The sequence below is a fragment of the Triticum urartu genome, chromosome 6A, assembly GCF_056163025.1.
Source record: "Triticum urartu cultivar PI428250 chromosome 6A, HENAU_Tu73, whole genome shotgun sequence".
NCBI classification, from domain to species: Eukaryota; Viridiplantae; Streptophyta; class Magnoliopsida; order Poales; family Poaceae; genus Triticum; species Triticum urartu.
This window is the reverse complement of record NC_141878.1, coordinates 584,180,280-584,190,608: the sequence shown is the minus strand read 5'-3', so window position 1 is coordinate 584,190,608 and position 10,329 is coordinate 584,180,280. Positions and strand designations below refer to the sequence as shown.

Sequence of the window (10,329 nt, the reverse complement as noted above, 5' to 3'; positions counted from 1 at the left end):
AGAATGAACAGACCTGACCTCTGTTAGCATAATCTTGAATAGTGTCAAGTACAAGTAGTATTTGTGTTATACTAGGAAGTATTAGACGTGTTATGTTAGGTCTACATGGTGATCAGTGTGGCCGTGTAATTAGGTAAGATACAGTACGTCAGAGTCCTAGTATTAGATGGATTAGGCTAGCTAGTTCATGTACTAGTAGGAGTCCGGTTTAGGACTTGTACGTGTCCACACGTTTAGCAGTCTTGTATATGTCTAGGTTTGGGTTTGTCCTTGGTCCTGCGTGTATATATATATACAGGCAGGGCTAGCTATTGTAACACCGTAGAGAAAACAAGAAAAAAATAAAGAGAGGAGAGGCACGACACGTGCCTTTGGCAAAAAAAAATTACGTGTGCGTGTTTATCGTGATTTGATGTGATCGATCATGTGGGCAGAATTCCAACAATTGGTATCAGAGCAAGGTTCGAGTGAAGGTACGCTTTCCCCAGGGTGGCGATCTACTAGCGCCTCGGGGCGGGCAATATAGTCACTGGATGGAGCGGCGGACGAGGAGGATCAGGCGATCTTGGAGCGACAAGGAAGGAGACGGCAGGTTGTCGTCAGAAAGAAGGTGGAAGGAGATCGTTGATGGAAGAGATGGTGTCGAGGTGCGGCGCTGGAGCTCATCAAGATCGTCATCCGGGGGAGTCGGATGAGTCAAGGTGTCGTGCGTGTTTGCACGATCAGTCGTCGTTGCATTTGTGAGTCGTTATCGTGTGCAAGTGCTCGTCTCTGTGTGGACTCGTTGGAGTGGAAGCGATGTGCACGATGTTCCGTGAGTCATGTCCATGTCCTCGTGGAGCGTCCTGGTTGCAGCCAGTGTGGGTTCGGTGTGATGCCGAAGGCGGACGATGGTAGGCGAAGCCATCGTAAAGCGAGGAGGTGTGCGAGCAGTGGAGAGTGAATCTGCTGCAAGCGAGTACAAGGAGTATGGTGCGAACCGAGTGCAAGGCGGCGGCGAAGCAATAGCGGTGGCACAACATGGCAGAGCAAGGAGGCGCACTGCATGTTTCCAGGCGGGTCATACTCAGTGTACGAATATGACCGTTGAAGATCAAGCTCGGCGTGTAGTGGGACAGTGACCAGTTAAGTTGAACGACGTGCAGACTGATGATGCGTCCAGTCTTGCACGTTGCACGCGTAGATGCGACCGTGTGGGCTGGTAGTCCGGATCATCCGTTAGAGTTTGGATCAACAAGATGCGGATTTTCAGCGAGTCAAGACCAGAGGAAGCACAAAGAGATGACATGTCAAGATTAGAGAGAGATTGTTAGCATAATCTTGAATAGTGTCAAGTCCAAGTAGTATTTGTGTTATACTAGGAAGTATTAGACATGTTATGTTAGGTCTACATGGTGATCAGCGTGGCCGTGTAATTAGGTAAGATACAGTACGTCAGAGTCCTAGTATTAGATGGATTAGGCTAGCTAGTTCATGTACTAGTAGGAGTTCGGTTTATGACTTGTACGTGTCCACACGTTTAGCAGTCTTGCATACGTCTAGGTTTGGGTTTGTCCTTGGTCCTGCGTGTATATATATACAGGTAGGGCTAACTATTGTAACACCGTAGAGAAAACAAGAAAAAAATAAAGAGAAGAGAGGCACGCCACGTGCCTTTGGCAAAAAAATTGCGTGTGCGTGTTTATCGTGATTTGATGTGATCGATCATGTGGGCAGAATTCCAACAATTGGTATCAGAGCAAGGTTCGAGTGAAGGTACGCTTGCCCCGGGGTGGCGATCTACTAGCGCCTCGGGGCGGGCAATATAGTCACTGGATGGAGCGACGGACGAGGAGGATCAGGCGATCTTAGAGCGACAAGGAGGGAGACGGCAGGTTGTCGTCAGAAAGAAGGTGGAAGGAGATCGTTGGTGGGAGAGATGGTGCCGAGGTGCGGCGCTGGAGCTCATCAAGATCGTCATCCGGGGGAGTCGGATGAGTCAAGGTGTCGTGCGTGTTTGCACGATCAGTCGTCGTTGCGTTTGTGAGTCGTCATCGTGTGCAAGTGCTCGTCTCTGTGTGGACTCGTTGGAGTGGAAGCGATGTGCACGGTGTTCCGTGAGTCATGTTCATGTCCTCGTGGAGCGTCCTGGTTGCAGCCAGTGTGGGTTCGGTGTGATGCCGAAGGCGGACGATGGTAGGCGAAGCCATTATAAAGCGAGGAGGTATGCGAGCAGTGGAGAGTGAATCTGCTGCAAGCAAGTACAAGGAGTATGGTGCGAACCGAGTGCAAGGCGGCGGCGAAGCAATAGCGGTGGCACAACATGGCAGAGCAAGGAGGCACACTGCATGTTTCCAGGCGGGTCATACTCAGTGTGCGAATATGACCGTTAAAGATCAAGCTCGGCGTGTAGTGGGACAGTGACCAGTTAAGTTAAACGACGTGAAAACTGATGATGCGTCCAGTCTTGCATGTTGCACGCGTAGATGCGACCGTATGGGCTGGTAATCCGGATCATGCGTCATAGTTTGGATCAATAAGATGCGGATTTTCAGCAAGTCAAGACCAGAGGAAGCACAAAGAGATGATATGTCAAAATTAAGAAGAAATTGTTAGCATAATTTTGAATAGTGTCAAGTCTAAATAGTATTTGTGTTATACTAGAAAGTATTAGACGTGTTATGTTAGGTCTACATGGTGATCAGTGTGGCCGTGTAATTAGGTAAGATACAGTACGCCAGAGTCGTAGTATTAGATGGATTAGGCTAGCTAGTTCGTGTACTAGTAGGAGTCCGGCTTAGGACTTGTACGTGTCTACACGTTTATCAGTCTTGTATACGTTTAGGTTTGGGTTTGTTCTTGGTCTTGCGTGTATATAAATCTTCAGGCAGTAGCACAACTCCCTTAATTACTCCACTTGCCTTTATCTGTTTCTTTTTTCTGATATGACAAGGGGTGAGATAATGTGTGAGTGGAGCATATTTATTTTGGAGATATACCGTTCATTTTTTTTAGATTAGTCGCTTGCATGTTGGCCACTCTGCTCTAATCGTTTCCCCTGTTTTCTCGAGAAGGCCTGCAGAGCTGTGAAGCAGACAGGACGTTGTCCACTGTCCACAGCTACTACAGCCATGGATAGAGCGTGAGAAGCGTCGCGAGAGGCTAAGAAAAATATCTACACCCGAGTCCAAGAAAAGGAGATGTGCGCCGACTTGGGGCCTCAGTCGTCGGAATTTTCTTCCCTATATCTCATCTCCTGGCCAATGAATCCATATCTCATCAGGCTAGCCGGAGCAGTAGGAGTCCTCTTCCTGCACTTCTTTCCACACCAAGCATAAACGAGAGCAATAGAGAGCTAGAGGTCAATGGAGGCGGTGAGTGCTTCGCACGGTGTGTTGGGTCCCCTGTTGATGAAGCTCACCGGTTTGCTTGCCGGTGAGTGCGCCCGCCTGAAAGGCGTCCGCCGTGAGATCCGCTCGCTCAAAGCTGAGCTGACCGGCATGCATGCCGCGGTCCACAAGTACACGATGTTGCAAGATCCCGACGTCCAGGTGAAGGCGTGGATATCCCTTGTGAGGGAGCTGACCTACGATATTGAGGATGTCATAGACAAGTTCATCCACCAGCTCGGTGATGGCGGTCATCACCAGGTTGGCTTCAAGGAGTTCTTCCACAAGACTGCTCGCCGGCTCAAGACGTTGGGCTCTCGTAGTGGAATTGCCAACAAGATCGACAATCTGAAAATTCGTCTCAAGGAGGTAAAAGATTTGAAGAGTAGTTACAAGCTGGATGAAATTCCCTGCTGCCCCTTTGAACATTCAGCCGTGGATCCCCGCTTGTCTGCTCTTCTTGTTGACGAAGCGCACCTTGTGGGCATTGATGGTCCAAAAGATGATCTTGCTAGTTGGATGCTGGAAGATGAAAGTAGCTCAACCAAGCATCACAGGGTGCTGTCCATTGTTGGCTTTGGTGGGTTGGGAAAAACAACACTGGCAAGGGAGGTCTACCGCAAGATCCAAGGGCATTTTCATTGTCAAGCTTTTGTCTCTGTCTCGCAAAAACCTAATGTAAAGAAAATTATGAAGGATTTAATCTCCCAATTGCCTTGCAAGGAAGATTTTGCGAAAGGAATCGACACTTGGGATGAAGCGAAATGTATTGTGAAGATAAAAGAACTCCTACAAGATAAGAGGTAATTTTCAGCCCCCCTTTTCTAACAAACATATTTAGGATAATTTCTTAATACTAGCCTGACTATACTGAAATGAAAAAGAATCAAACTGTAAACAAATGTGTATAGAGGTTAAAGATCAGTGTTGTACTCAAAGGACTCGAAATATGCTACACCACACACTGGATATTCAAACAAGTGTTCTAGACGATTTTGTTTTTACTCACACAAGTATTGTAAAATGATGCTTGTATGATCATGGGCAAACATTTCTTAGAGTGAAATCTTTTTTGAACTTAAGTTGGTTAGTTTTGAGTTCCAACTATGGCTAAAGTCTTAGTTAAGTAAGCAAACTACAGATGGCAACATAGGCAATAGACAGATGGTAGACCTTAACTTGTTGAGTACTTGCGCCTTATATGATGCTTAGATTATCATGGTTTACTTGCTATTTATTTTTGAGTATTTTTATTACCATCCTCTTGGAGTTCGTAGTGTTTTTTTTGTATATGGTTGAATTCTTTTGACATGACATTGGTATCTTCTTGTTCTGCACTTGAACTCTTTTTCATAGTTGATTAACATTAACTACTTATATCTATTAGGTATCTCATCGTTATTGATGATATATGGTCGATATCAGCATGGAACGCTATCAAGTATGCTTTCCCAGAGAATGATTTTTCCAGCAGAATTATAGCTACTACACGCATTGTTGATGTAGCAAGATCATGTTGCCTAGATGGTAATGGTCGCATGTATGAAATAGAAGCCCTAAGTGATCTGCACTCTAAAATATTGTTTTTCAAAAGAATATTTGGTTCGGAGGACCGTTGCCCTGACGTGCTAAAACAAATTTCGAACAAAATACTGAAGAAATGTGGAGGCCTCCCATTGGCAATTATCAGTATATCAAGTTTATTGGCAACGAAGCCAGTGGTCAAAGATGAGTGGGAGAGGGTCAGAAGGTCTATTGGTTCTGCATTGGACAAAAACCGAAGCTTAGATGGAATGAATAACATATTATCCCTTAGTTACAATGATCTTTCACCCAATCTCAAGACCTGCTTGTTATATTTAAGTATATATCCTGAGGATTATGTGATTGAGAGAGATATTTTAGTGAGGCGATGGATAGCAGAAGGCTTCATCTCTGAAGAGCGCGGACAAAGCAAGCAAGAGGTTGCCGAGAACCACTTCTATGAGCTAATAAACAAAAGTATGGTCCAGCCAATTGAAATTGGCTATGATGGAAAGGCTCGTGCTTGTCAAGTCCATGACATGATGCTTGAGCTCATTATTTCAAAATCGGTTGAAGATAATTTCATCTCTTTGGCAGGCCATGGTCAAACTGATTTGGCAAAGCGTGATGGTCTTATTCGGCGACTATCAGTCCAGCATATTGACCAAGATCTTGCATCCATATTGGCAAATGAAAATCTAAGCCATGTACGATCTCTGACAGTGATAGCATCAACTTGCATCAAACACTTGCCTAGACTTGTTCAGTTTGAAGCTTTGCGTGTAGTAGAATTTCAAGATTGTGAGAATCTACACGATTACGATATGAACGGTGTAGATAAGCTAGTCCAGCTGAAGTACCTGAGCTTTAGGGGCACTGACATGTCGAAGCTACCATCAGGAATTGTGAAGCTATATGGTCTAGAGACGCTAGATATTAGAGATACACAGATAGAAGAATTGCCCACTGGAATTATTCAGCTTGTTAAGCTACAACATCTACTCACTGCAAGATATCCCGGTCCTCACGGTGAAATGAAGTTACCAAATGGGATTGGAAATATGAGGAATTTACAGGCGATCTCGGGATTTAATATTATCAAGAGTCCATTACATGCAGTCGAGGAATTGGGGAATCTAAATCGTTTGAAAGAACTCCATCTACAGTTGGATGGTGGAGGATATCAGGAATACAAGAGACATGAAGAGATGTTATTCTCCTCACTGTGCAAGCTTGTCACTTGCAAACTCCAGTCTTTATGGATATACTCTCCGGATTCAACACCCATCCAGTTCTTAGATTCTTGGTCCCCTCTTCCATATAACCTCCAAACATTTTGGATGACCAGTAGCTACTATTTACCAAAGATGCCAAAGTGGATTGTACCAGCACTCACCAGTCTCTCAAAGCTGAACATTAATTTGATTGAAGCAACAGAGGAGGATCTGCGGATGCTGGGAGAGATGCCGGCCTTACTTTGTGTGAGTATAACATTCAATACCTTCCAAAACGAAAGGCTTACCATACAAGGCATTGCATTTCCGTGTTTGAAGGAATTATACCTTATCTGCTGGGAAAGTGCAATTTACTTGACGTTTGAAGAAGGAGCACTGCCAAAGCTGGAGAAGCTTGTGGTGCCGTTTTTTGTTTCAGTGGCAGAAGATTATGGGTTCTACTTGGGTCTTGGCCACCTCCCATGTCTCAGAGATGCCATGTTTACTCTTTGCAATTATGTAGGCACATCTTCCGTTAGCTGCTCTGCTGCATCTGCTGCTATAAGGAACGAGGCAAATTGCCATCCCAATCGTCCCAAGTTATCTATCCGGGACCGAGTTGGAAGAAAGCTGCATTGACGATGAAGAGAGCTAGCTGTCAGGGAACTGACATTTGACTACCAATGCAAGAGGTATTAATCACAATTATCAATTTCGTATAACACTTTCTGACGCCCATATGTGACATGTTTTCCCTTCGTCTATTCAGTGAATCTTCTGTTAAACGCAAGTGCATGATGGCTTCATTGAAATGTCGTGGTAATGCCTGAACTCTTAAGACATCACAGAGGAAGTGGTGTTAGTTGCTCTGCCACATGGTACTATTTGCTTTTGAGGGAATATTGTACGATCAGAATTTCTTGCATTTATTACTAGTTTTAAGAATTATTGTGTGTGTACTTGTGTAAGTTAGTTTGATCTTAGGTTCCAGAGTTGAAACGTTGTCTTGTCACTCCAATACTTTGAACTATTCTACTGTAGCTTGAACTGATGTGGTGTAAACTGCTTCACCTGGTTTCAGTCTCAGGGATGTAAGGCATTCGCAAAAAAAAAGTCTCAGGGATGTAAGGGTAGTGTGGCAGATTTGGGATGTACAGTAGGTAAATGATTCAGCAGAAAGTACCCAGCATTGAACTTCTGGCCAACTGTATCAACTCAGCACTTGGCAACAGTAAATTTTAAGCTTGTATAGGCAGATGGCTGCATGAGCTCTTGCTTTTAGGATTCAGGAATACAGGGAAGATAAAAAGAAAAAAGTGTCACTTCCGAAAAATAAAAATGCAAGATGATTGATTTTGAAGACAACCTACAAAAGCAAGTGAGAGTGAGCGAACATATAAGGATGGGTCATCAGGTCGTCTTGTGACAGTCGAATCAAAAGCTACCAAATCAAACAAGGAAAGCAATTGTGTCACTGTTGTTAACTTGTGCTTCCACACAGTTTGGGGTATCGACAGAGCCCTGCTGCTCCCATGGCGGCCAGAAACAGGGGATCCCGGTAGGCCGCAAGTGAGAACCAACAGGGCGACCTCGCACGCCAAGGAACACAGGGAGCCATGGCCCATGGCGGCCCGGTGCTGCTGGCTGGGTAGAAAGGGGAGTTGGTATGGGCTTCTATTCAGAAAAATAAATTGATCCGGGCTTCTATTCAAAAAAGGGAAATTGATCTCGGCCTGAATTATATAAAAAAGATTGGATCTGGATAGTTTTTTTTTCCGGAAAAAGGATACGTTTGGGGAATATCCTAGCGGACGCTCATTGCGGCAGACTGTCGAGCGAACGCACAGAGCCGAGCGACCGAGCGATCCAGATGGCCCGGCCCAACTACGCGGGCTACAGTATCCGGTTTTGGGTGCTTTCTGGAAGGTTCCTGACCGGTTTTGGGAACCTTCCAGAAGGTTCTTGAACCGGTTTTTCACTGTTTTTTTTCTTTTTCTGTTTCTTTTTTTCTTTCTCTTTTTTTCTTCTTTCTTTGTTTTTCTGTTTCTTTAATTCATTTTTTCAATTCCTTTTCTTCTCTTTCTATTTCCTTTTTGTTCTTCAGATTTTCAAATTCCTTTCTGTTTCCTTTTTTTCTTCTTTTTGGTTTTTTCTGTTTGTTTTCTTTCTTTGGTTTATTATTTCATTTTATTTTTCTTTTATCTTTTTTTTCAAAATATTCAAATTTTGTTTGCCTTTCCATAAAATGTTCAACTTTTTAAAAATTGTTCTCGTTACACAAAAAAGTGCAAAATTTTCGAAATTAATATAATGTACTGGACTTCAACTTTTTTGTTCAGGTTTTCAAAAAATGTTTGCGCTTCCAAATATATTCGGGATTTTTCAAATTTGTTCTATGTTTCAAAATTTGTTCTCAATATTCAAAAAATGTTCGTTCTTTAAGAAATTGTTCGCGCTTCCAAATCTATTCTATGTTTCAAAATTTGTTCTCAAGATTCAAAAACAAATGTACATCTTTAAAAAAATCCGCACTTCCAAATTTGTTCTCTGTTTCAAATTTTGTTCTCAAGATTAAAAAAATGTTCGTGCTTTAAAAAATGTTCATGTTCAAATTTTGTTCTCAAATTTCCGCGCTTACAAATTTGTTCTCCGTTTCAAAATTTTGTTCTCAAGATTAAAAAATGTTCGTGCTTTAAAAAATGTTCATGTTCAAATTTTGTTCTCAATTTCAAAATTTTGTTTCCTAAATTCAAAAAATGTTCGGGATTTTTAAAAGTTTTCAGTTTATCAAAACTTTCTTCATGCCTTTTAGTTTTTCTTCTAAAATTTGGAAAGTGTTCGCTTTTTAAGAAACACCTTTTCAAAATAATTTTCGCGTTAGGAATTTGAGAAAATGTTCGGGTCTCCATTACATTTAGCACCGCACGCGGTAGAAAAGCGAGAGAGCTTGTCTATCGCGATGGTTATGATCGTGCGTATGAAGATGGAGGTCCCTGGTTCGATCCCTCTCTCCAGCAAAAAATTTTGGAATTTTTTCACTGTGTTGCGCGAATGGGCCGGCCCAGCTGGAGACGCGCCTGTGCGCCCGCTCGACAATTCGCTCTCATATCTCATATCAACTGATTTGGCCCAATTTAGTTTTGGTCTTCCTTTATCTTTATTTTTGTTTTTTTCATCTCATTTTACAATTGAACATTGAATTTTATTAATACACATTAAAAAATTATATATATATATATATATATCTTCAGCATTTTTCAAAAAGAAGTTAAATATTTCTAATGCACATTAAATATTTTTAAAATGCATGGCGAGCAGTTTTAAAATATATGTTGAACAATTTTCTAATTCACATCGAACATTCTAATAAACAATTGGTGATTTAAAAAATATGTTAATAAATTTATAAAGACACGGTGAACTTTTTTCACTGTGTTGCGCGAATGGGCCGGCCCAGCTGGAGACGCGCCTGTGCGCCCGCTCGACAATTCGCTCTCATATCTCATATCAACTGATTTGGCCCAATTTAGTTTTGGTCTTCCTTTATCTTTATTTTTGTTTTTTTCATCTCATTTTACAATTGAACATTGAATTTTATTAATACACATTAAAAAAATTATATATATATATATATATATCTTCAGCATTTTTCAAAAAGAAGTTAAATATTTCTAATGCACATTAAATATTTTTAAAATGCATGGCGAGCAGTTTTAAAATATATGTTGAACAATTTTCTAATTCACATCGAACATTCTAATAAACAATTGGTGATTTAAAAAATATGTTAATAAATTTATAAAGAGAGCTTGTCTATCGCGATGGTTATGATCGTGCGTATGAAGATGGAGGTCCCTGGTTCGATCCCTCTCTCCAGCAAAAAATTTTGGAATTTTTTCACTGTGTTGCGCGAATGGGCCGGCCCAGCTGGAGACGCGCCTGTGCGCCCGCTCGACAATTCGCTCTCATATCTCATATCAACTGATTTGGCCCAATTTAGTTTTGGTCTTCCTTTATCTTTATTTTTGTTTTTTTCATCTCATTTTACAATTGAACATTGAATTTTATTAATACACATTAAAAAAATTATATATATATATATATCTTCAGCATTTTTCAAAAAGAAGTTAAATATTTCTAATGCACATTAAATATTTTTAAAATGCATGGCGAGCAGTTTTAAAATATATGTTGAACAATTTTCTAATTCACATCGAACATTC

At 41.7% G+C, this 10,329-nt stretch overlaps 1 protein-coding gene across 2 annotated transcripts; it reads left to right on the top strand.

Annotated features, from left to right (window-relative positions):
- The first annotated feature begins 3,076 nt into the window (after positions 1-3,076).
- On the top strand, positions 3,077-7,316 carry LOC125515433 (disease resistance protein Pik-2). 2 transcript variants are annotated; one of them, XM_087529012.1, is made up of 4 exons: positions 3,077-4,171; positions 4,756-6,373; positions 6,630-6,798; positions 6,876-7,316. In XM_087529012.1, exons 1-3 carry the CDS (start codon positions 3,345-3,347, stop codon positions 6,669-6,671), a joined length of 2,487 nt encoding a protein of 828 aa, XP_087385138.1. In that variant the 5' UTR covers positions 3,077-3,344; the 3' UTR covers positions 6,672-6,798; positions 6,876-7,316. The 2 variants fall into 2 exon arrangements, with proteins under 2 accessions (XP_087385138.1, XP_048536857.1); XM_048680900.2 differs by having other exon boundaries at positions 3,079-4,171; positions 4,756-6,798.
- Positions 7,317-10,329: the final 3,013 nt, after the last annotated feature.

Coding starts and splice junctions, on each gene's coding strand:
- LOC125515433 (XM_048680900.2), top strand. CDS start 3,345: ATGGAGGCGGTGAGTGCTTCGCACGGTGTGTTGGGTCCCCTGTTGATG. Junction 4,172..4,755: donor GAACTCCTACAAGATAAGAG/GTAATTTTCAGC, acceptor TATATCTATTAG/GTATCTCATCGTTATTGATG.